Source organism: Mizuhopecten yessoensis, unplaced genomic scaffold, assembly GCF_002113885.1.
Source record: "Mizuhopecten yessoensis strain PY_sf001 unplaced genomic scaffold, ASM211388v2 scaffold10107, whole genome shotgun sequence".
NCBI classification, from domain to species: Eukaryota; Metazoa; Mollusca; class Bivalvia; order Pectinida; family Pectinidae; genus Mizuhopecten; species Mizuhopecten yessoensis.
The window spans coordinates 488,295-515,896 of NW_018408382.1; the positions used below are offsets into that span (position 1 = coordinate 488,295).

At 35.5% G+C, this 27,602-nt stretch overlaps 1 protein-coding gene across 6 annotated transcripts in view; it reads left to right on the forward strand.

The window, feature by feature from the left end:
• The first annotated feature begins 2,056 nt into the window (after positions 1–2,056).
• LOC110459531 (tyrosine-protein phosphatase 99A-like) overlaps positions 2,057–27,602 on the forward strand; it is a 58,372-nt gene continuing 32,826 nt past the window's right edge. For 5 of the 6 annotated variants that reach the window (XM_021511838.1, XM_021511841.1, XM_021511842.1 and 2 more), the window contains exons 1-5: positions 2,057–2,195; positions 3,730–3,813; positions 24,634–25,005; positions 26,470–26,593; positions 27,188–27,375. In XM_021511838.1, coding sequence (XP_021367513.1) covers positions 3,762–3,813; positions 24,634–25,005; positions 26,470–26,593; positions 27,188–27,375 — 736 coding nt within the window. In that variant the 5' untranslated portion in view covers positions 2,057–2,195; positions 3,730–3,761. Of the gene's footprint in view, positions 2,518–3,729; positions 3,814–24,633; positions 25,006–26,469; positions 26,594–27,187; positions 27,376–27,602 lie in introns of all 6 variants that reach the window. The other variant, XM_021511839.1, reaches the window with a different exon arrangement.

Here is a 27,602-nt window from a genome sequence, read left to right on the forward strand (position 1 = left end):
CCCCCCCCCCCTGAACTGTCTGATATTGCACCGAATTGGTTGATGATTTTATATCCGAGGTATTGTCATATTTTGATGAAAATCTATTACAAACGAATTAGGTTTTTTTTTTATATATATATATAAAGCAACAGTGACCCTATAGCCTTGACCCTGGAACTTTAAAATACAGTGATGTCGGAGATGTTCTCATGCTTGACCTTTGTATAACATTTGATCAAAATCTGTCAAAGAGAATCGCGACGGGACCGACATGGGCAACACTATATTATATGATTAAGGCGTATACGTATACGTCTATGAAATAAGACGGTCGTTTGCTCTCCCAACAAAAAGTAGGAACGATAAAGAAATTGACATATATGTATTGCTTTCACACATGCAGTAACAGCCAAATCAAAGTAAATGACATAATAGATATTTTTTTATGACTGGTGCTAATTCCCAGCAAAATTGCCTTCGGCCTCTGTGAATATTGTTCAGACCAGGTTCGTACCATCAACCGTTGTCTGTTGTAGGAGTTGCTTCCCTTGTACTCCAGTTCCGTTGAGTGAGGATTCTTATGTCATTCTTCTGAATCACACCCATCGACCTAAAGATTACCTACCACAAGTTAAATCGTTGCATTTAACAATCCCTATACCAACAGAAATGACTTCCTTTGTACAGACCCCCCCCCTTTTTTTTTTTGCTCAGTTACGGTAGCATTGTTTATTTGCCCGGCTATGAAAGCCAGACAACTGTAATTACAGAAGCCTCGGTTACAACTTCAATTTTCCCAATCTTTCATAAACAGAAAACATGCTTTCTGCAGCTTTGGGGGCTGGAAGTTCACTTCTTAAATAGTTTACAAGTTAACATTCAAAACGCCATTGCTACAACCAGAGGTGTAGAATGTCTCTGCTACTAAAAAAGGTACCGTGACACAGAATAATAAGCCCAGATTTTAAAAATCATTTAAAAAGGCAAAAATAAAATTTATTAAAAACCAAGTTGCTGGAAATACAAGTCTAACTTTGTTGCCGGGAGCTTAAAACGAACGCAGCTAATTCAAATTTTCCTGTCGCTGGCTAAACTAGTCCCGTGGCTCAACTGGCCCCCTTCTCCCTTCATAATTATAATTAGATGTTTTGTACAAGTTATCTAAATGTGGCCATTTGAATGATAATTTTTTCATGAAAAGACCCATTTCTTTTCTGCATGTCCTCGTAATAATCATACAAATATGTCCGTAAGGTTTTTAAATAAATATTACAATATTTATATCCTTTGGATCATCGACTTAGATCTAGATTCTATATATAGCTAATCTAATATTGTTGTTTAATTACTTTTTTAGTACACGCATGTGTTTTAAGGTCTGAAAGTTTCTGAAATTTTGATATCTTTCTGTAAAGTGTAAAATCGCATTTGTTGTGACCAATATTTTACAATCTACCATTTTATCTAATTAATTTGTAAAAAAGTGCCATTGTGTGAATTTTGGAATTTATGATTATGTTAATATAATTACTTCTGCCGAATCTGTTTGCTTTAAATAAACAACAAAATATGTTTAAATCATGATACAACAAAAAATATTAATGATGATTTAAGTTTGTTTAAAATGGAGACAGCAACACGAATATTAGGCCTAAATTGAAACACGGTCTCATATTTCATTTATATGTTGTAACGTAAAAGACCTGCAATAATTATATCTCTCTGTTATTCTTATATTTTTTCGACAAACAACGAAATGTATAATAAGCTAGTAAACCGACCAGAATTAATTGAACTTACGATCTCGCGACTTTCCAATATTCCATAAAAAAACTCAACCGAATTTCTACCTGAGATTCCAGAACTTACAATAATTTCTATTGAAATAGTCAAATAAATTATTAAGATTAACACAAATAATATACTTATGCTTTGCCGAGATAAATTTATAAGTATCTCTTTATCTCACATTCACGAACCACCACCGCTCCGGGCCACTAAGATCAAAGCTGTCTTACTTTTTACAGGATGGCAATCTGTGTCACGTGATTTCTGTAAGACACCGGAAGTTGTTGAGTTATATTGCCAAAATGGCGACTGTGATTAATTTGAGGTCTAGGAGTGATCCTTTATGGCACGTCTGAGCGGGAATTACAGCGAAAGATGCCGGAATATGCCTTAAATTCAAATTACATTCGTTGGCCATATTTTAGGTATGTGTTTATACATAGTGTATTTAACAATGTGGTGTACAAGCTGCCGAATTCAAGTGCTGTGTTCCGGTTTATCTTGAAACACAAATTAGCTGAAGACTAAGAATCAAGATTGTTGAAACGGTGTTGTTCTTCGTTTCCAGTCAAAGCTGATTCTGTTAAGTATAGAAAGCAAACTGGATATTGCTTATCGAGATATTGACGTATTGGAATTGGCACATTTTGCATGACTTATTTAAAAACACACCGATATTTTGATTCCACAAACCGATAATGCATGTATTGGCTAGGCAAGCCTGTGTATTGGAACAAGAGTTGACAGGTATGTTCTTAAATAAGGAGTTAATTTTAAAATCCATTGATTGAATTTGGAATATCTTGAACTGAATCGGGTACTCTGGTTCGTTTTTGAAATTCGCTATGGTATATATTATTTATTTGTAAATATTTATAACCTGCACTTGGATGACCCAGATATTAACCATTAACAATGCAAATTCTGGTTGTCATTTCTTTACTGTGAATGGTTTCTACCATACTGATTCTGATATGTTTAAGGAATTCACAAAGCCTGTTGTTTAATATTACATTTAAACACAAGGTGCCTATTTGGAATTGATCAGTTATTAAACAAGATTTAAAAAATGGACACAACATCTCTTGGACAGTTCCATATACCAAATGGTAATAACAGAAAAAATGTATATAGGGTTATAACAGGTCCTGAAAGCAATCCTTGGTTTTGGCAGTTGTACTTATTTCAAGAGAACATCGGCTGGCTGTGACATGTGCAGTGGTGATAAATTATCCTATGTATTTGCTATCGATACATTGTATAATTATTTTTTTACCAAGACATTAAAGCCATTTTGGTCTCTGCAGAGTATTACATATAGATAGATAGCAGACTGCTAGTGTCAAGCTAAATTGTCATGTAATTATTGCATGACCTTTTCAGATTATAGATATTACCTGTAGGTGGCATATTGACCTAGTGATATATACGGCTGTATGTTCGTTTAATATGATAATCTGCTCACATCCCATGGACCATCAGTATATGCTCTGGAGTCGCATATCTTAATCTGTATGCTTATTTAGATCTGAATGCTGAAAATGAGTCTTGATTCCTTTAGTAAACCAGAAAGAAATCGAAGGTATAAATATATATTATATATATACATTATGTTACTGTTTGCCAGCAGTGATCACGTTTTAGATAAAGTATTTTCTTTTGCAGTGATTTTTGTGACACAGATTCCTAAACTCATGCTCTCTCTGTTGGACTCGCCCATATTTTGAGATACCTCCATATATATGTGTCTTAGTAATGGGACTGATTAGCAATTTAAAAAAAAGATGTCAAGGACTTGTGTGAAAATATCCACAACTGGGGCTTGGGACATCTACTGAGCTGTTCACAAAAACTGGTGCACAATATCATATTTGGACGTTAGACTACAGGCAGATTTTGAAATTTTTTACAAGTCTGACCTATATTTTTTTATTGTAAAAATTTTAAATTTTCTTGCAGAAATACAGATGGAGGTGTGAAGAAAATCTGATATGGCGTTATTTACTACATTTTGTACCTGTCTTCTGGTGTGGCAGTTCGCATGTAAGTAAAAATTCAAAGATTTAGTGGTCTATATCTGTTTTATGTGCATGTTATCCTTTTTTTCTGGCACAAGCATTCAATTAAAATGGTAGTTTTTACTCCTGCTTAACGCTCAGCAGTTTAGGAGGGGGACGACTGGTTCGCCCGTTGTCAGTATAATGTGACCGCATGGAGTGTCCTGCTGGGTGTCTTCGGCAGTATGTTTCAATGAGGTAGCACTATAAAGTCGGCATCAGTTCCACGCTATCACAAGGAGACAAACATGAATATATTGCAGCCTCCCAAAACACACAGGCATACACTACACGCATGCATCTTGCACACAGGGGAGGCCGTCCTTAAATGACCAAAGCTGTTAATAGGATGTTAAACAAAATTTAACCAAACCAAACCAAACCAAGCATTCAATTGCTTAGCACCCAGGTCGCGTATTGGGTATTACACTGTAATTATAGAGCTAAGAGAAACTATTTTTCATTTGTCTTGTATAATTACTGTGTGAACATTAGTGATACTCTGGAGTTATAGTGTTTAGAGGCACACAAATTGATTTGATTACCAAATTGTTTTAACCAATAGTAATTACTCAGTCCTAATATCAATTTATTGTATCTTGATTGAAGTTGATATACTATACAGTTGTTGGATATTCAAGGTAACAGGTAAATAAATACATTGCGTTTCAAATTTCATTTAATTTGTATCTAACTCTTTAATTATACAATTTTTGATTAATCAGAGTTTTTTTGAAATAACAAATTGTGTATTGAGATGTTTTGGTACTATCATGTTTCATAGATTTGTTTAGTGAAATCTGTCTATATGATGAACACATCCATGTGCAATGAACCCTGTTTGAACTGAATGAATCCATATACAATGAACAGTGTCTAAAGTGAATACACCCATACAAACTCTGAACACTGTCCCAAATGAACACATCCAGTATATTGATATAAAATGAAGTTACAAAACCCCCGAAAAAACACATAATTTATATACATTGGAAGTCATCTAAACAATATGTTTCTTAATGTCAGGTTTATTAATGGATTTGCATTACGAAATCATTATTCACAGAGGATTTTTCCCTGTCAGAAACTGAAATGATGCACAAAACATTGCTTTCTGACACGATACAAATGTTATGGAAGAAACAGGTTCCCTAACTTCTAAGGCAGGTTTTCATGTTTTTCTAACTCTTTGTTACTTAATTTTCAAAGTTTTCAAATTGTTAAAAGACAATTGAAAAAAAAGTCTAGTTAGATAAACATGATCACCGGGGTACCAGTCATCACAGGTTGGGGAACTATTCCAGGTTCAGATTACACTAGGGATACATAACCATCACATTATGTGTCATTCTACACACCTTAGTGTATCAGAGTGTAGCTATTGTTGTTTGTAAACACTCCAGCAAACCCTTTGTATACTAATTACCATGTTATTTAATACCCACTGTAGGTTCCTGTAGGGTTGTGCCTCTGACAGGGCATTGTCTAGGTTAAAACACCTTATTGTACTTAGCTGGTCACCATTGATTGTTGTGATAGATACCCTGATCTGATAGCAATAACTAAAAATGTTGGGTATTCCCTTTGTAAACATGTGAAAAGTCCTTTAAATACTATACTAATATTAGCAATGTACTACAACACCTAAAATAAAACACCGGGGAGTGTTTAACTCAAAAACAAATACTGTAGTCTTCACAGTGCCCTCCCCAGAATGTTTTGAAAGAAGCATGGTATTTCAATATTTCTGTTAAAGCAGCACTCTATGTAAAATCAAAGCAGCATGGTAACTTTAGATTTACTATGAATATACAGCAGAGAAGATCTAGGATAGCAGCATGGCAAGAAATTATAGGAGCATGGTGCCATGCTGCCAAAACAGCCTGGGGAGAACACTGCTTCATTAGCTGACTTCACTTTAAAGTCATAATTCATGTCATGCCTACATGTATCAAACCAGCGACCTCAAAGTTAGAGAGTTAACTGTTATATGTTTTTTTCTTTCAAAAACCCAACAAATATATATATCATTTAAAAAATATATATAAATAACTAGATCAAATACAACAATATTTGTGGAGCACAGTCTACTAATTCTGACCTGGGAGAACTAAAGATATAATTGAAAATATTTACATTAAGGATCAGATCAGTTGCAGAGATTAACACTATTTTCAAACATGGTGACTTGACCTCTTTGCCCCAGCTACACAATGTAGCGTAAACAATGGACACAATTAAATGCATTGTGGCTGAAGACATGGGGTTCAGCAATTCAGTCTTTCATTCCAGGTTGGGGCAGATGGCCATCACTAGATCAACTTTGTTCAAAATAAGTTTATGATATTCTTCAAAATGTGGTTTTAACACTGTCAAACTGTCCATTTTAACTGTTTTACAACTAAATGTGATCCTAGAATGAATATTTTGTTATAAATATTGCATAACATTTTCTCGTAACAGGAATTAATCCAGAGTCTCGTTTTGGTACAGAGTCAATTTGTATACAGCAGTGAACACATAGATTGGTTTGGTTAGCAGCTCTTATACGTAGGAGTAGGGTGGACTATACTGGATTTAGATCTGAAGAATGAACTTTTCACAGTATGTTTGCGTTATGAAGAGATTCATTAGAGCCTATGACAAAGGGCTGATTTGAAATTCTACCTGAAGCAAAAAATTGAATAATCAAAATAAGAACAAAAAACAACATGCCTACATGTATCAAACCAGCGACCTCAAAGTTAGAGACCCCAATTGCAGAGTTATTGAAATGGACTAAACATGCCAATAGAATAATCTTTATCAGGACTCCTCTTTCTTGGTTGGGATCTTATTCAGTTGAATTTTATTTATACCAGTAACCAGGTGTTTTGTTTGCCTTGAAGTCATGATATCAAATACTTGCATATTTTCAATTTGACTTCTTGAATGTTTTGAAAAGTAATCTATTTCATATTTATTGACCCGGTTATCAAACTTACCAGAACTTGACAGGAAATGACTCACTAGCATTAAAGCAAGGTAAAACACTGTTATACACACATGTGCTATGTTTTATTTTTCAATCTGTTGAAGAAAATACCACTGATTTAGCTTAAAAGATACTCTTAATTAAATATGGATGGAATTTTTAAATAATAAACACTTACAGTAATGTAAGGTAGATGACCTAGAAATGCTACATTGTATAAATCAGCATCTCTCCGACTTATCATTATCACCATTATTGATCTGTAACACTATATAATATATATATATGGTGATTTGTAAAGATACAGAAATATTATTCTGTTTATAATATATATTGATTACATAAGCAATCCTGTATTGTGTGTATCTTAAAAGCACAGGATGTGTCTGTAAATAGGTAATTTAAGCTGGGAATATAAATATGTGAACACTCCCCAATATACACCAGTAGTATGCACACAGACACATTCTTGTACACACCTGTGACAATTTAACAATACCTGGATGTGACGTCATCTGCATACTATATGTATGATCTTATCGTTAAATATTTATGGAACAGAATCTTCACCACACCTTTAATATTGCAGTCGCTGCAGCTCTAGTAATATCGACAGTTCGCTTGTTTTCCCCCTTTTAGTCAATTGCTAAGCTGGGCGGCTCTCAATTAGAAAATTGATTTTACTCAACCCACTCTTGTAAAAGGTCAGAGCTATATTTGTCTTCACTAATCTGCATGGTGCCATATTTCAAACATTAAATTCAACGCCTGTAATTTTGTGAATGCAATTCATTCACACATGTAGGTCACTGTGACCCAGTCTGAAGTTTGTGGATGACTAGCATTAGATACTGGTACTGTCTGTGATGGTGTTTCTCCAGTCCCACATTATCTCGTCTGTTTTACATGTGAGGACGTAGTGGATTGATACTACTATTGATTTTCCTGTTATCCTCTTAAATACGAGATATTTGTGATATTTCATTCAGGTTGCTACATGTACGTCGGTAATGAAACTTGCCTCAGCACAAACATTAACACCATATACGGAATAATCAATTGTAATTATTTTTTGAAATTAACAAGATCTATGTTTAGGTTTATATGTATGTTGATGTACATACTGTTTTATATAACATGTGTTAAGAGTCGACTCTGGTTTCCATGTAATCCTAATATGTTATATCCGTGTACATGCATATATATATGTAACCGTATAATTATTGTACAGCAAGATTGTCACTCCATAGACAAACCTATATATATACAAACACCAGTTTTATACAGTCGTAAACTTTCTGATCTATTTTCTACCATTGGAACTGCATACACAGTGTAGATTAAGGGACCTATTACCTGTACCGTTACACTACATACAGATAAATGTTTACATGTAGTTAGAGGACGGGTCTTAGATTATTCTTAGTCCAGTCAGAATGGACCACTGCATAAAGGATAATTAGCAGTTTCCTATTGCCTACCATAGCTATTTCGCAAGTATTGAAGAATCCTGCTATTTTTCACCAGTGCAAAACAGGAGAACAAGCTGTCTCAATATGCAACTCTTTGGATATTTTTCCTTTTCTTGAACTATCGTATTTGATATGGTTCTGTTTCTAATCAATTCCTCCTGGAGTTCTGGCTATACTCTGATTAGCCCATAAGCTATAACAAGAATGTGACTGGATGGGATGTCATGCTACATTGAAGCTGTACATGTTATGTCGGACAGTCCAAGCTATAACATTTCAGGGAGACAGCACTTTTTAATGGCCCTTGATCATGAGTGGCCCTTCGTCTATGGACACTGTCATCATACATGATCGTAGTTGGGGTGTGGCCTTATTTTATCGTATGATTAAGGCTTTTGCTTGGATCAGTGTAAAACAAGAAAGTATCAAATCGTTATATATAACTAACAGAAATATGTAGACACAAGTTTTTGCAAAATATCATGTGGAAAGAATTAGTAATCTGCAAATTGTATTAGACATGTATATATATGTACATGAACATGTACTTGAAGTAAAAATTAACTTGATGAGTAACTATATAGCTAGGATATACCTAGGTAGGTACGAAAAATGTATACATATTCATATGCTAATACATAATACTTTTATCAAGCAAATCAACAGTTTCTTGTTCATTCTTTTGAATCCTGAGATCAGTATCTTATCAGAGCTTGTATCTGACATACATTTTATGTCAGAAGGAGATCCCTTTTGAAGCTATAAATAAGTTGGCTTGCTGCAGCGAGGGGCTCTCCATATATTTTAATTGCGGTTCATTAAAAGCCCGAGTTGGCTTTTGTTTACTGCAAATTTCGTTTTCTTCCAAATTGCGAGATAACTGCTTCCTGGGCTGCTAATATTTCACTGAGCTCCACAAAGCCAGTGATTACCTTTCGAACCGATTTCCTTCTGATTCCTCAAAACAGAAAGTTGTGCATTAGCGTTAAAAAACATCAGGCCGATATCTTGTCGAGAAAACAATCATCATTTTTTTTCCTTCTTTGGCATAACATGTGATAAAGCTTTCAGATTGTGCTTGTACTCTTAATCAAGACACAGAGGAACTCTGTATAGTCAGGAGGTTTCAATCAAACCAATTCATGGAGCTGGAGATTAAGAACAACTTAGGTTGTGTATTAGAGTAAGAACAGGGGATCTATGTACAGACGGGAGCCATCCGGTGACTTTATATTGAAAGAATTGTTAGCTTAACAGAGTAAAAAACTCAAAGATGGAAAGGAAAATCTTATGCAATTTTAAACATATGTTCAGTAAATGAGTGAGATAAAATCTCATTTGTAATTAATGAAAAACAGTATTGTGGTCTAGTTTCTTAATTTTTTCATTAAATTTACAAATCTAAATGTTTAAAAATATATCAAATAAAGACATTATAAGCTGTTAATGATTCCGAGAAAATGACTGACTGAAGGACTTGAAAAATAAGTGAGTAATTATTGAAAAGAATGAATGAATGAAAAGGAAAAACGTAAGCCTCTTGCTTGGGAATATCAGTGTGTAAGGTAGAAGGATATGGGGTGTCAGTCTCAACAGTCTGCCAAAATGGCAGGGAATAAATAAATCGGAACTGAAATATTATGTATGAAACCTTTCTGATTATGGAATCTATCAGTTTCAGTCACGATGGGCTAGTAGAGTACCTGTGTATGAAATCAGAGTCCAACTTTATAAGATAAAATAAATTGTAAGTTTTTGACAGAAATTTTTTGACGATAATTATATCCATCAAATTATTGTTAATAAATTGTTTTTAGAAATTATGATATAATTTCCCCTTATATATCATGGTAAAGCTAAACAATGGTTCTGATAGTGGTGCCTTGCTCTGGCAGGGCTAGATTTGCTCCTGGCTGTTCTTTGAGACACTTAAGTATATAACAGGAAGGATGGCCGGTGGAATTATTACGACACCCCAACAGCAGAAGCTCCTTAATCAGGAATATCTGTCCAGCACCACCCGGTCCTGACACCATTGATCCCATACCCTGGCTCCATTGATCAAGGTCCCCATGAAGGGTTTGCTGCTGTCGGTCCTGACACCATTGATCCCATACCCTGGCTCCATTGATCAAGGTCCCCATTAAGGGTTTGCTGCTGTCGGGGTGTCCTAATTCCAATCACCATTTCCTCAATCACGCCAGTATTGACTCACAGCTACTCTCTAAACCTTATTAGCTCCTTTACTCCAGCCTTCTGTTAGTAGCTGTTCATTTCCTTGGGGCTTTTGAAAGTCAGATTATCTCGTGGCCTGTAGCTGCATAATGCTTTGTCTGGTTTGGTGATATTCCAAGTGGAGTAAATGGACGAATCATATTGTGTTTTCTGTCGCTCAATCATATCCTAAAGGGCATTGAATTCAGGGCGAAATTATAAGGACATTTGGGGAATTTTTATATCTGGTGAATGGCCTACGGACGGCTGATATTGATACAAATCTAGGGCAATTGTAACAGAATACTGGTGTACAGTGTATGAAATAGATTTCATATATTTATATGTTAAACGTTGTCGCCTGATTTTCATTTCTAACCCACAAGCTGTATGGTACTGTAATGCAAATTTTGCTCAGTGTGTAATTGGTGAATGGTGGGGAAGACACACAAGTGTGTACCATCTACATCAGTGTGTAGAGAAAACATACGTTATTGTATACCGTTATAACAAAATACGTATATTATCGAGGACACCAGGGCATGTCTTTGCCTAATTCCGTAGAATCCATGCCAGAAGCAGGTGCTCAATTAGCAAGCGTGATTACCCAGGCTGTATATAGCTGGGGAGTATTTACAGAGCGAGTAATGGTGGATATAATGATGTGTGGCAGGGAGTTCCCCCCCCAACTAAATCGCTCTGTTTACAATAATATTATGATAGATACATCACATACAGCCTGGGATAGATCGAGGAAGTGTGGGTGGAGGGGCGCACCTATTTTGGCTTGAACATGCCCGCCATGTGTTGTTCTCATCAGGGCAGTTTTTTGGTGGGAACAACCTTTTATAAGCCAGTATGACCTATTGGGGATAATTTTTTCTGAACATATGCGGAGGTTTCGTTTTCTGTACATATGCTTATGGGAAGCTTCCTCTTTGTGGTCAGCGATATAGGAAATGCTAGTTAATTTGTTACAGTGTCTGGCTACGTTATTTTTACTTATCGGGTATTTCGGTTAAATAAGATTAAGGCTTTAAGGCGGATATTAACATTTTATTGGTGTCTTCCGTCAACGTTTGTGTTTACCTGATACAAAAGTGTATACGTGTGTAGGTGGGTTTAGCTTACACACAGATATATCAGTACATGTAACGGAAATCTACAGCCCGCAATATACTTTTGTTGTGTACCTATGTCTATAGACTGTGACCAAAATACACATGGAAGCCTTTTGATGTAAACCTTTTATAGGTTTATTATAACCGATCTGATATTGGAAATTCAAAGACAAAAAATTCCAGGATGAAATACATCAATCTCACATAGAAATAAAAATAATTAAGAGATATTGGAGGTTTAAAAACAAAAAATCAAGGTTAAAATTCATCAATCTCACATAGAATCAAGGTTAATTAAAACATTTCCTTTTCATTAATTAAAATGTCTGCAAACACGCTGAAGAAATTTGTTTTTGATGATTTGTAATGTACTATCTTGAAATCTTTAACGGCAATAATAAATTTATAGATAGAAAATCAGGTTAAATATGAGCTCCGTGAGATACATAAGTCAATACATAAAATTAAAGCAATTTCATTTTAGTATGTTGCATATATGTATAACAATATCTAGACAGCATGTTTAGGACATTACATGGGTATTAGTCTGTACATACAGCTATGTTTATAGAAGTAATATCATTATTAGCCAGTGAACCAGCAATGATACAATATTATATACCTGTATAAGGTATGGATACTGGTTATTTACCTGTATAAGGTATGGATACTGGTGATTTACCTGTATAGGGTATGGATACCGGTGATTTACCTGTATAGGGTATGGATACCGGTGATTTACCTGTATAGGGTATGGATACCGGTGATTTACCTGTATAGGGTATGGATACCGGTTATTTACTTATATGAGTATGTTGTATATGTAGTACTGTTTGTTTAGATACTGTTGAGTATAGGAGTTGGTTCATAAGCACTGATATATCATTAAAACCCAAAGCCGGTAGTTGTAATCCTTAATCTGTTTACATGGGTACTATATCCTTTAATCCCTTATCTGTAAATACCAGTATTAGATGGAACAGTATCAGTTACAGTTGACTTGGTGTGTATACATAGAGTACACAGTACAGGACCTCTTATATACAATATGTCATCAAATAAACCCTTAGGTACCTACACATACCTTCAGTCCACAGCTCATAACTAGCTTCAAATCTGAATAACCAAAGCATCATCTTATTCCCATAGGTAACAATGTAGCCAGTTCAAACCCCAGTTACTGTACATTTTCAAATTTTGATTTATCTTTTACCAAATGTTACCAGCTTAACACACATGAATCTGATAACAAACTCACATATCCTTGTTCCAGTCTAATGTACCAGTGGCATAGTCCTATCAAATCAAAGTGATCATATTCAGCTCTTACCATAGATATCAAACTCAGCTCCAACCATATAGATATAGTACATGAAACAAATCATGAATCAACCTTCATGTCCCATTGCCAGTTCATATCCTACCTATGTTTCCCATTGTCAGTTCATACCCTACCTATGTTTCCCATTGCCAGTTCATATCCTACCTATGTTTCCCATTGCCAGTTCATATCCTACCTATGTTTCCCATTGCCAGTTCATATCCTACCTATGTTTCCCATTGCCAGTTCATATCCTACCTATGTTTCCCATTGCCAGTTCATGTCCTACCTATGTTTTTAATTGCCAGTTCATATCCTACCTATGTTTCCCATTGCCAGTTCATACCCTACCTATGTTTCCCATTGCCAGTTCATATCCTACCTATGTTTCCCATTACCAGTTCATATCCTACCATTATTTCTTATTGCCAGTTCATATCCTACCTATGTTTCCCATTACCAGTTCATATCCTACCTATGTTTCCCATTGCCAGTTCATATCCTACCTATGTTTCCCATTACCAGTTCATATCCTACCTATGTTTTTAATTGCCAGTTCATATCCTGCTAGTATTTTCCATCGCCAGTTTATATCCTACCTCTATTTTTATTTACCATTTCATACCAATTCTCACAGTACTATGTAAAAGTATCTGGGTAGGTACTGTTTCCCCTTATTTGATTGTTATTAATGCAAGTAATATAGGAAACTATTTATGTAAGTGTGGAAAATTTCAACTACAAAAAGGTTTTCTGTCCCTTGGAAAGTCTACACTGTGGTCCCTTACTTTTGTGAACATGAAGGTTGAGTTGTCTGACATTTGATATCTTATCAGGCCATTGTGTATATTCATCCTCTTCAATTTCAAAAATTGGCTGAAATTTATAAATGAGTTCAAATTTTTACAAAAACATTCTGTATCAAATACTATATACTGATGTTAGCTCCCTATGACTGTAGCGCTATGGGATATTGACAGAGTCTATTGTATGTAGCCTGGACCGATGCATCTGATCTTCATCCTCCCATCAAAAAATCAATAATGGTTAGTCTATAGTAATACCAGTGTATCTGATCTTCTTCCTCCTCCTCCTCCAGCTATAAAATCAATAACAGTCTAGTCGTTAGTAATACCACTGTCAATCCAGGTTTGAACTGTAGAATATAAAGTTTTAGCCTGTGCATTGGGAACATTAGTGTCGATCAGGCCTTGTATTAAATCTAGAAGATATATTATACATGTAATTGAAAATGTAAAGTCAAGATTGAGGAAAGAATTAATTTCGGAAGAACAAAGATGTTTGTCAGTCAGTTAACATAGAACTGGAATAAGCTTGGGGGAGTAGGATATTGTGTATGGAATACATTCTCAAGGATGTAATTTGAATTTATGTGGCATGTTGTTGCTCAATTTATTCTGTAGAAAAGATGAAATATGCACACACACATCATCAGGTGATGATTTCTAATCAAGATCTCCTGTGTCTGTTTCCAGCATATACATGTAAACATGCTATACCTGGGATATCCTCATGCATAAATGCATGTCCATTATCAGTGAAATTGGACTAATGAAATAAAGTATTTTTTGTATTTTTCGTTTGGATCAGGCAGGTTTCAGAATAGCACAAATTTAATTTAACAGAAATGACACAGTTTGACATACATAGGGATGTATAAGATAAGAAATATTGAGTCCAAAATGGAGGTCGAGCAAACATAAGTAGGGGAAATAGTGTGGGGTACATACAGTGGGGGACTTAAATTAGGCATGTACAGTGAAGGACAGACTTCCCCCACCTCCTGGAGCATACAGTAGGAGCCATAGAATAGGGATCGTAGAGTGGGACATAGAGTGAAGTTGTTAAGGGACTCCCCTCCCCTCCTCCCTTCCCCTCCCCTCCCCCTGGAGCAAACAGTTGGGGGGGGGGGGGGTAGAATAGGGATCATACAGTGGGACATTGTTGATCTTGTTTATAAAACTCTTCGTATTTTGATATGATGAGTTTCAAAATATAAAATAAAATAACAATTAATCAGTGCTGATAAACGATTTGAGCAATTTGCACAACCTGCTTCGTTTCTGTTTGGGTACTGATTACCACAGACCTAAAATGACCCTGCAGGCATTGCACAAAACCTGTACATGTACTGGGATGCTCTTTGATAACTTGTGTCACAGAAATGTTTGGATAGCATCCAGCTGAATAACCTTAACCCTCCAACAATTGATGATTTGGCACAAAATGGTGGAGCTGCGAACCAAATAATGGGATTGTGTTCCTGTCAGTATACTGAACTGTTGTTCTTGTATAGAAATGTAAACCACCTGATAGTTTAGTGGGGGGAGTAGAATGGTATCAATGCCCTTAGGTGGCAGGTGTAGAACCCTATCAAACCTCCTAGTTAGTGTTTCATGTATTCTAGGTGTTAATGACCTTTGTGTTTTAGTTATCGTAAACAAAACCCCACTTCAAATGATAAAGTTTTTTATGTATTTCTGACCTGATTACACATTATGTTTGCAGTGATATTTGTATGGAATACAATGTATATATAGTGACATGGCACAAGTCTTTCACATTACATTATTTTCTCATTTGTTCTTTGTTAATTTACTTTTTTACTCTTGAATGTTCCAGACTTTGTTTTTGTCCCATTTTGATGAATTGGGCACACAACTTAATCTATGTGAGCCTCCGCTAACTTTGTGTTTATTTTTACAAAGGTCATGTACAAGACTAATAAAATCTTTTACCTGTAACTGAGCGAGAACGGGTTATCTCAGTCGAAGGTTAAGATTCTGTAACAAAATCCCAACCGAGGCGTAAGCCAAAGTTGGGATGTTACAGAATCTTAGCCCGAGACTGAGATAACCCGATCACGCTCAGTTACAGGTAATTGATTTTTTATCTTGCACCTTTAAGCTAGAAAAGGACTATTCAATTTTGTTAAAAGCTACAAGTATCCCGCCTTGGGCCTCAAAGGATAATGACCTCTTCACTTCTAAAGGTACATTTGAATGCTTCCGCGTAAAAAATGTAGGCCGTCCTTACACAGATTACAACATATTCCACAGTGTAGATTATATTTAATCTACAACATCATAGATCTAACAACATAAAAAATATACATATAACGACAAAACAGAACATTTATAGTGCAAATTGTCAATTTCAAGCAGTTAACACGCGGATGATTACATCGCAGAGTAAAAATTCCACGAAATGTCACGTAAAGGTACAAGACAGAAGAGACGAGATAGAAAAATCTAGCATGGGGTATGACGTGGGATATCTCTGTCTGAGGTGCGAGAATTACTCAACAAGCTCATGTATCAGGGTTCAGGGTTCTAAGGTCAAGACAAAAGTCATTGTTACTACAAAAGTGTGTGTCTGTGTGGGGGGCTTATTACCAGGCATGGACTTATCATGCTTTTCAACCAATTTCTAACTGTAGGAAAAAAAAAAAGATTTTGGGATATGAAAATTAAAAATATATTTTTTTAGAAGTGTTTGTTAGATAACTGTACCATACACAACATTAGTGTGGATACATTACCACCATAAAGCACATGTTCGGTGTGTAAGATGTTTGCTACAGGAAATGATATCATTGATGTAATTGGTGATACAGCACTTCTACTTAGTAACTGCGCTCAGCTAATACGGTTAAGAACCCTTCCAATGGTTAGCAACCTAATGATAAAAGATGTTAATGCAATAATTAGTTATATTATTACACATGCACCCATCTGTTTCTCTCACTAATCCGCTGGTCTGTGCTACAGGAAGTCCTCCTCTGGTGTATACATGTACCTTCTGGTGACTAGAGATCCGTTCATCATTTGGTATGAAATCTAAAGGATTAGTTTATGGATAGTTATTGACATTTGAACGTATAGCTGCAATATAAGATAAACATTTACATTATTTCAGTCATGCTAGACCAGTGATTTTTCTTTTGGATTAATTTGGGGTCTTTACAAGACCCATTCCCCTAGATGATTTGTGCTCTATTTACCCAAATATCATTGCAACATCACATTTTTTTCCCAGAACATATTTTTTTTGTGCTTGATGTAGCCAAAGTTACAAGGCACATGCCCCTGTGAAAAAGACGTAGAAAAATCACTTTTAGACTAATTGGAATTACCGGTAGATCGACCAATCTATAGACTCAGGCACTGCTTACTTCAGATGGTCCACATTTGAGAGGATATTGAAAGTGTTTTCTTTTTAGGTCACCTGAGCTTTAGCTCAAGTGACCTATTGCTATCCGTTTTCGTCCGTCGTCGTCCGTCGTCCGTCGTCCATCGTCCGTCATCCGTCGTCCGTCGTCCGTCGTCCGTTAACATTTTACATTTCAAACTTGAAGTCAAGTTCTGCTGGGCCGATTGAACTAAAAGTTGNGGACTATTTCTTTCTGTTTGTCTGAGGTTTGGTTTGCAGAACCAAAAGGGAAATCTAGTCCCACCTTCAGAGACCATTTCTACTGTCAGCTGAAGTCAGGTCTTACAAGACAGGCGGTCTCTCTTGACAGGTTATATACTGTACTCAAATAGACCACACCAAATTTTCTATGATTTACAAAAATGTGATAATGACATGTAACTCCCATTCAGTTATATAGGTTTATGTGTACAGTATGTTGAACCTGTTTTATCTGAACACTTGTTTATAACAGTCACTGCTGTGGTCAGATTACACAGGTTTTCCAGTATATCTATTTTGAAATTTACATTTCTTCAGGTTTTAGGTCAAAATTTTCATTGTTGCCAGGTCAGATATCTATACCACTGATGCTTTACTACAAACAGGGAACCAGATGCTGGAATCTGAATTTCACTTCTGGTATACAATTATATACATGTCTATAAGCTACTGTGGATACTGATCATGAACAGATGTAGGAGGTCATGTCAGGGTTGTAACTCTGTATATACTAGGTATATAAGATGTCCTGACATAAAACAGCTGATCACTGACTTACTGGTCACTATATATAATAAATAGGATTAAAATGTTAGTAAGTCTATAATAACGAAGTCTTTATAACCTTTAAAACATTGTAGGATATATAATGTGTATAACAAACACATATGGTTGGTGTTTTAATCATTGACGGTAAAAGTCGGAAATGAAAATACACTTATATACACTTCATTACAGTAGTGTAGTCCTACACACTACATCTTAACAAGTACAGTATATACGTTATATTGGATTTAAGTGTATTGGCTTATGATGATGTTATGTACTACTCATTATTCAGAGGAACCTAGTAATGGACCCTGGGAACTTACTAACTTTCACCCCTTAGTAGTCATATTTAACCCATTCACCCCTAAAGTCACATTTGAACCTGGCCAAATCAAAGACTGGGCAAGTCCATTTTAGATATGGAGGGGTGAATGAGTTAAATTGGATTCCTTAATTCTATGCTTGGTAAAACAGGTATTTAGGACTTTCATAAGGAAATCTATTTGACCAGGTTTTTAAATTCTAGTAAATATTATTATCATCTTAGAATGTCACAATATTGTTGGTCTACACATTACTGAGTTGACAGAATCTATGTACATTTTATTGTATATCTATCCTAAATTACACAAAAATTGAAAAAAATATTTGAATAAACAGTGAAAATTAGACAAAATAAATACAACACTGGTTCTCAAGTTTACAACCTAATGACTACCAACAAAAACAAGATGGCCGTGAGAGAGAAATGTTTACATGCATCACTGTGTAAAATGAAAGAATTTTTTGGCTGCCTTTCAAAAAAGGTAACATTTTCCTTAAATAAATTATTAAAAATATTTGCATGTAGACGACAGAATTTTCACTGCAAGAATTTGACACCCAACATTCTTGTGCACAACACCTATGGGACGAAAATATCTTTTTTTTGTTATTTGAATATACCTATGTATATATATATATATGTGGGAGTTAAGCAGATACAAAAGATCCGAGAGAGGAGTGATTTACTCATCTGCTTCAGTTGTCAAATTAGTGAATAGAAAGAAAACCGTGTCCATTGTCAGTGTCGGCTATCTGTCTTTGTTGTGTGGCGATCAGATCCTGGTGCGTGACAGATCTGAGTGGTGATAAGATAGAGTTTAACAGACACACATATATATATACAATGTATATAGTTTATACTGCTGATAAGGCTTACCCGTGTTTACTGACTCACTCTTCATTTCCTCTACTGTACAGGACTTCCTCTTGAAAAAAAATCAAACTTAATGGTTCATCGAAAAAGTGCCTACATAAATGTGCCACTTCCTAGCTGAGTATACATATATTACAATACGGGAATGTTTTGCAATTTGTAGATAAATCTAACACTTCATAAAAAATGTAAAATATTTCCTTCGCTGAATATTTTTGTATATTACAAAAAATGCAGAACATGTTCTAAATTTACCCTGAAATATTTAAACATTAATTTTCATGTTATGTATCTAAACATAATTTACAGTGATATATGGGAACATAACAAAGGAGCAGTGCTTTAATTTCATGAATTGTTGGTTGAATTATACTAAAGTTGCTAAGTAGGCATTTTATTAAAAGGTCATTGTCGTGTATAATTTATTCAGAAACATCCGGAATATGATATGTAGGACAATTAAATGTCCTACCAGACAGACCATCTAATTCTTTAGAATATTTATCAATATCACCGCCTGAACTCCAATATAGAGAACTGGTAACATGTTGAATAACTTTGCAAGATTTATTTTTACAAAGCTGAAATAAGATATTGGATCTTCACCTGTTTACATAAACCTAAATCCTAATATGAATGAATGATATGTAATCTTACGAATTGTTTCGTGCTAGTGGAGTGTTATTACTCTTAAAGGTAATACTATTTAACACCAAATCTAAGCCTCATTCAAATCTCCCGGTGGTAATCGGCCTGCGAGAGATATGTCACATGCCAGGGGAGGGACAGGAGGCTTAGTTAAATACCCAGTAAATAATACACCCTCACGCACAGATGATCAGATTTGAGCTCATTCAACACCTGTCTCTTGTGGATAGACCATGGCCGGTATGGTAAATGTCCTCAAATATAAACAAATTTATAAAGAAAAAAATATAGAAAAAAAAACGGATTTTTTTGAAAATTTTCTGAAATGAATTTTTTGGATTATAACATTGACATTGTATAATTTTTTTTCAAAGTTGATATTCTTTTTGATAAAAAAGACAGACAATGGTGAGGATCTTTTTGGAGACTTAAGGACATCTATAGTAATTGTCCTGAATGTCAAAGTTGGCCCCAATCACTGTACAAATTGTAAAGGTAGTGGACAAGTACAAAAAGCAGTTTTGTAAGGCGTGCCAGATAAACTGCCACAGGCTTCAGATCGCAATCGGAAAACCATTTGTCATATATCTTAGCTGATCTTTTTGTGGGCCGACATAAAAAAGCAGAGGTCTCTAAATCTGCCTAATTTCCTACAAGGTGTTGAAGTTATGGCTGTGTCAGAAAGGTGATCTGCTATAAATTAGCAGGTACAAAGTGGATACCATCAAAGGTTGTTCCGTAAATGTTTCCTGTATAAAGTAATTACCATTACCTGCTAGCTGCACAGGTGTGAACGAGGTTGTCGGTGTTTACTGCTGTTAGCAGTGATAGAATCGAATGGGAAGAAAGTATGGTTTGAACCAATGAAGATAAAAAAATATGTACGTTCACTTATATTGCAATAGAAACATTTTTGTATAGCTTGTACTTCTTTGGAATTAATGTCTCAGGTTTGTTTTGCATAGCCAGAGGATAAAACTCATGAAAGGATTGTGGCAACTTTACAGAAATGTTACATTACGTAGCTCATAAAAAGATTGATCCACTGAGCTTCACATTATTTGAGTCATGTGAATTATCTTTGCAATCTAAAGTGACTTTTTCTGTGTTAATTTGACTCATCAGTATCGCTGTCATTCATGTAAGAAGTTATTTGCTATCGTGAAGGTTGTGACAAAAACACTAATGGTTCAATTATGTGTGATCTATATGGAGGACAAAAATGAGAATAATCGGTCAATATTTTGTCTGAATAATGTAGATAATTAAAACTTACCCTGTTACATAGATTGAAAAGAAAAATCGATTTTAAAATAACTTTTTGTACTTTAAAACACTTTTTGTAACAAAACCCAGGGAAAGTAATTATAAATAAGAAATCAATTCACTATAATCATAAGTACTTTGTCATGGAAGATGACTATGGTATTACTAAAAGAATTCAAAACAAGTTGGTTTTACAAGGCATTATCTTCTCTCTATAACCTCATTGAAATAAGAGTACAATGTTTATAATATATGATAAAACATAATCTCTTGTTCAAAAAGTAGGGAAAATATGCTAATGCTAACCGAGTATATAGAAAACCAAGGAATCGATAGGCTTAATTACAGATTTTATATGACCAGATACCATGATCTCCCCGATAATGTGTTTCCCACACACAAATTTATGGAAAAAATCAAGGTAACCTGGCTGAATTGTACCGAACAACTTATGGTAATGTAGCTAAGAATTATACAAGCCAAGGGGCAAAAATAAGGGGATAGCCGACCCTGTGTAATCAACCTTCGTGTGTCAATTGTGAGCCGGTGATCTGTGTACAGGTATACACGTAGGACATCTGAGATTAGATATATGGGATGGAAGCAGTTTAAGTTCTACAAGACATAGAAGCAGATATATTCATCATATATTTGAGAAACATTATTATCAATACAAAGTAATTATCAACCGACGAAAAATATTTTTTAATTAAAAAGCTGCTGCGATATACCTTTACATTAACACTTCATATATAACAACAGCTAGTAGGAGAGAGTTTTAGAACTTGTGCAGTTTATGGAATATATGGTATGAATTTCTACCCCTAAGTACATGCATTCTTAACCCTTTCACCACTGTAGACCATAATGGACTCATCCATATCGATGCATGGTAGAGTCTACTTAAGTTACATAGGGGTGAAAGGGTTAAAATAATGTGATTGATAGTACTAAGTAATACAAATATCCAGTGCCTGGTTGCTCAGAGATTGGTGAGCTTAACAAGTTGCTAATGCAAATATTACTACCGACTGTACATACAATATTTTTGAGAAATACTTGTTAAATGACATGTATTTTGTCTTCAGATGAATTTCAATACTTTTAAAAATATGCTATATAAAAGATTTTGCTTCAGCTTGTGTAAGCTAATAAATAAGTCTTTGAAGAGTCAACATCTGATTATTACAAGGGAGGGGCAGTATTATACCAAGCTTTAAGCTTAAAGGCAGCTTCAACGATGATTAGAAATCTTAAACCTGATACATCAGAAACGCATCGACTCAAAATCACATACCTGTCAATTGCAGAAGCTCACAAACATGTCACGTTAATTCTAAACCCACGTAGAGAGTATGTCTTCTGTATTAAATACGGTAATAGCCATTCCAGTAATGTTGTATGGTTTTTGTATTAAATACGGTAATAGCCATCCAGTAATGTTGTATGTTTTTTGTATTAAATACAGTAATAGCCATACGGTAATGTTGAATGGTTTTTGTATTAAATACTGTAATAGCCATTACAGTAATGTTGTATGGTTTTTGTATTAAATACGGTAATAGCCATTACAGTAATGTTGTATGGTTTTTGTATTAAATACGGTAATAGCCATTACAGTAATCTTGTATGGTTTTTTGCGTTGACTCAGCATTGTAGTCATGACCAAACATTAATTATTCATTAAAACTGCATTTTAGCAGCAAATGATTTAATCTTCTGTAGTGATGCATTTCATTGCAAGCCATATGGAGCACATGGTTTTGGCGTAAAAGTACCTGATGAGATTACATTGATAACGAATATGCATCTCTATATACACAATGTATACTATAAGATTTATTTTAAGTGAACCAGGGCATACTGAAGCTACAAAATATATCTACCACCTAACCTTAACCTGCAATATAAATAAACGAAGTACAGGTATTCCATGTATTAAGTCATTACTCTCTAAGATCCCTTACAGGTTTGAATTCCCATTAAGTACATGTATATGTACATGTTGAACATTTAACTTAGTTGTTTTTTAAAAACCAGTTACTATAAAAAAAATGATTTTATTCATGCTGATATTTTTTGTTATTCAATTGATATAAATTTCTTCCCTCTTTACCTGTACTAATTATAACCACAGAGAATGATACAGTCGTGGCCTGTAGTTAGTTTACCTGTCCTAACCACAGAGAATGATACAGTCGTGGCCTGTAGTTAGCTTCCCTGTACTAACCACCGAGAATGATACAGTTGTGACCTGTAGTTAGTTTACCTATTCTAACCACAGAGAATGATACAGTTGTGGCCTGTAATTAGTTTACCTGTACTAACCACAGAGAATGATAAAGTTGAGGCCTATAGTTAGTTTATCTGTATACGTACTAACCACAGAGAATGATACAGTTGAGGCCTGTAGTTAGTTTATCTGTATACGTACTAACCACAGAGAATGATACAGTTGTGGCCTGTAGTTAGTTTACCTGTACTAACCACAGAGAATGATTCATTTGTGACCTGTAGTTAGTTTACCTGTACTAACCACAGAGAATGATACAGGTTTGACCTGTAGTTAGTTTACCTGTACTAACCACAGAGAATGATACAGGTTTGACCTGTAGTTAGTTTACCTGTACTAACCACAGAGAATGATACAGTTGTGGCCTGTAGTTAGTTTACCTGTACTAACCACAGAGAATGATACAGTTGTGGCCTGTAGTTAGTTTACCTGTACTAACCACAGAGAATGATACAGTTGTGGCCTGTAGTTAGTCATTCTTTTGGGCTTTGTCCTAACATATAGTGTACAATGGGGTGTAGTTCTCAGGGAGAGGGCACACTAGGTCCTAGTTCTTTCAGAGGGAGTATAATGGGGGCTTTGTCCTAAGGTATAGTGTACAATGGGGTGTAAGTGTACAATGGGGTGTAGTTCTCATTGAGAGGGTACAATAGGTCCTAGTTCTTTCAGATGGAGTATAATGGAGGCTTTGTCCTAAGATATATAGTGTACAATGGGGTGTATGGTAGTTCTTAGAGACAGGGCACAATAGGTCCTAGTTCTTAAAGAGTGAGTGCAATAGGGGTTTAGTCCTTAGCAACAGGGTACAATTGGGATAGTTCTTAGAGAAAGGTCACAATAGGTCCTAGGTCTTAAAGAGGGAGTGCAATAGGGGTTTAGTCCTTAGCAACAGTGTAAAGTGGGGTCTAGGTCTTGGAATGAGGGCACTAAAGGTCCTACATGTAGAGTACAATGGGGTCTTTGTCTTTTGAGACAGGGTAAAGACACAGGGTACAATGTAGTCTAGTTCTTATAGAAAGGTACTGTAGCTTCTAGTCTTCCTGTACAGAGGGACAGCAATGTGGGTCTATGTTGTTAAAGAGCTTAAAGGGGTACATGGAGTCCTAGTCCATAAAAATAAGATAAAACATGATAGGGAGTGGGGGACCTAGTCTCTAGGGAGGAAGTGCAATGTGGGCCAAGTCCATAGAGACTGAGAGAGGTGCAATTGGAATTATTATTGAATTATGATTTTAATTTGACCCCATGCACAGGAGAACATGTACAGTTCAACAGTAGCTTTAGGAATTAATACTGAATATTTGTTTATTTTCCAGATGTTCTTGGTCAAGATTTCTCCTTAATGGAGCAAGTGTATGGGATAGTAGGGAGCAATGTGTCAATCCCTTGCCGAGTGAATGCATCAACGTTTGACCCCAATAACACCCTGGTCACATGGAAGAAGGACAACGTTTTCCTACTGTCGGCGAGCCAGATCCCCGGGGAGGAGGAAATGAAGCTCTCCTACCTTGATGAAAGTCTGGCGGCCGGAAATAAGTATGAAGTGTTGACCACTTACGACCTGGTCGTATCAAATCTTGTCCTGGGCGACAGCGATAGCTATACTTGCACAGCCATCGTCTTTACCGACGAAACACAGACTGCACAGAAAACCCGTGAAACCAATGTTACCTCACTTCTTGTACAAGGTAGGTAGTAGGTTAACTTGTACATATACAAAAGTGTCTAAGGTGGATTCTGAAAAAAACCCTGAAGGTCATATAGTTAAATATTATACATGTAATACAGTGCAACTTAATTTTAAGAAAATGGTCAAATATAGCCTTGCTCAATTTCACTACGGAGAAGAATTCTGAGTTTTTGCATGATTATTTGCATTTCTTTAGGTAATGTTGCATCTAAAAATCATCATGTTTACATTTAGTTGATTTGATTGATATGTTCAGGATATAAACACTTAGATGAATAAATGAAATTGCAATTAAAGGTAGAGAGTCCCGGCGCTCTGTGTTGCATCTCCAATGAAGAAGAGTTCCAATTTATTTGACATTTTTCTTAGTTGAAGTTGCTTACGAATTTAGTATTTACTACAGCAATGAGTTATATATTCCTTAAAATTTCCATTTCTTCAAAACCTTTTCCACTATGAGGTGGACTTGAATACTTGACCTCTTGATCGGGGAGCTTATCCACTGCATTGCCAGTCATGATACTGGATATGTTGATAGTTTTCAGCAAAAATATATCTGGAAATCATCTCAAAATGTTCTGCGACCCTGAAAATGTCCACTACCTATAATTGTCTTTGCATGAAGGGCTAGAAATTAATTTTGAATACCACTAATCAATTGGGGTAGTAGTTTCTGGTTTCTACTAGTCCATGTGCCAATTCCACTTGCCCAATATTATTCAACAAGATAAGCAGTATCAAATTTTGACTACCTATTCAATTGGACTAGCGGTTTTAAGAACCACTCGTCCAGCTGGAGATTTCACTAGTCTCAGGCAATCAGGCTACACTGTTATTGTCTAGCCCTGATGAATATTGTGGAAATAACATACGTTAAACAAGTGATTAACTTTTTAAGCCTTGTATTCAGAAGAGAAGTGATGGGACTCTATATTAACAGGTTCTTATACAGTACAGCAGGTAGAAGTTTATGTTCTCAGTATATTACTAATATACAATAACATAGAACATTTGATATTATAGTGCATGTGTAGGTGTCAATGACTTTATTACCAGTATATAGGGAAGCTTTCAAAGGGACATTTCACCTGAACTACATTATTAAGAGCTTTCTTGCATGATAAGGTGTGCACATCTGTGAAATTTTTGAGACCAATACATAGGTATACCTAAGATGTTCATAGATATGATTTCTTTGTGTATGTTTAAAGGTCAATTCGTTTGGGTGACGTTATATGTTATATTTTCAGAGCCTCGGGAATACAGTTACATTTCAGTCAGCACACCGATTATGTAACATTTGTACCTTTACCATTTAATATACACGCCACACATGTCTGTGTAGGTTGTCGACTGTAAATGACACCTAGAACTCGTGGAGGAGTCCCAGTTCTCACCGTCGTTATATGTAGTGTCAACTAGGAAATCCACTAATGGGCCCAAACTCACATTAATGTTTCAGATGTTCCCACCATTCCCGGGCGTCCTGTGATCACTGACTTGGAGTCACGGAGCACCACCGTCAGCTGGGGCCACAGTCACAAGGAAAACAACAGTCCCATATTCTCTTACGTTATCCAAATGAAGTAAGTCACTGAAAAAACAACAGTCACAAATTCTCTTATGTAACTTATTCAAATGAAGTAAGTCAGTAAAAAAAAATATCCCATATTTTCCATATTCACCAAGTAAGTCTATTAAAAAAAAAACCAGTCCAATATTCTCTTATGCTATTCAAATTAAGTAAGTCAATGAAAAAAACAGCCGTCCCATATTCTCTTATGTAACCTATATTCAAATGAAGTAAGTCACTGAAAAAACAACAGTCCCATATTTTCCATATTCCCCAAGTTAAGTAAGTCGATAAAAAACCAGCAGTCCCATATTCTCTTATGTTATCCAAATGAAGTAAGTCAGATAAAAAACAAGTTTATTCAATGTATGTTCTCTGTTGGTTGGGTCAATGACAAAAGAAAATCACAATATTCTGTGTTGGTCAAGAGCGACAAAAGATGATTACAATGTTAATAAATGTTAATGGTTAGACTGATCATTATGCCATATATCATAACAATGTAGGTTGTCTCTCAGCATGGCTATTATGGAGGGGATATTTTTATTTATATTCTGTTGGTCAATCTTATTAAAAATGATACCATCCCAATCTTCTGTTTGATCAGAGTGGCCACTATGGACTGGGCCAGTGCCCAGGAGATGTCGACGGCCATATCTATTGAGGATCCCCCCACATGTACCTTCATTAACCTCCTCCCCTATACCATGTACCGCGCTCGCGTAACCGCTGTCAACTATGTCGGTCGCAGCAAGCCCAGCCAGGAGAGTGAGATCTTCTGGACCAAGTCTGAAGGTAAGTCAAGGTCACAGGTCACAGGTGAATGTAATTGGTTGGGAGCTGTGTCATGATGTTTTGTTGTGACTGAGTTTCCAGCAGTTCAATGACATGAAAAGATATTGATAAGGAGAAGTAATTTGGAAACCAATGAACGTTATCCTTCCGTTACCTTGTCAATATAACATTTTATCTAGTTTACCTTTGATATCTTTATCAAAAGTCTAATGATGAATACCTTGGGC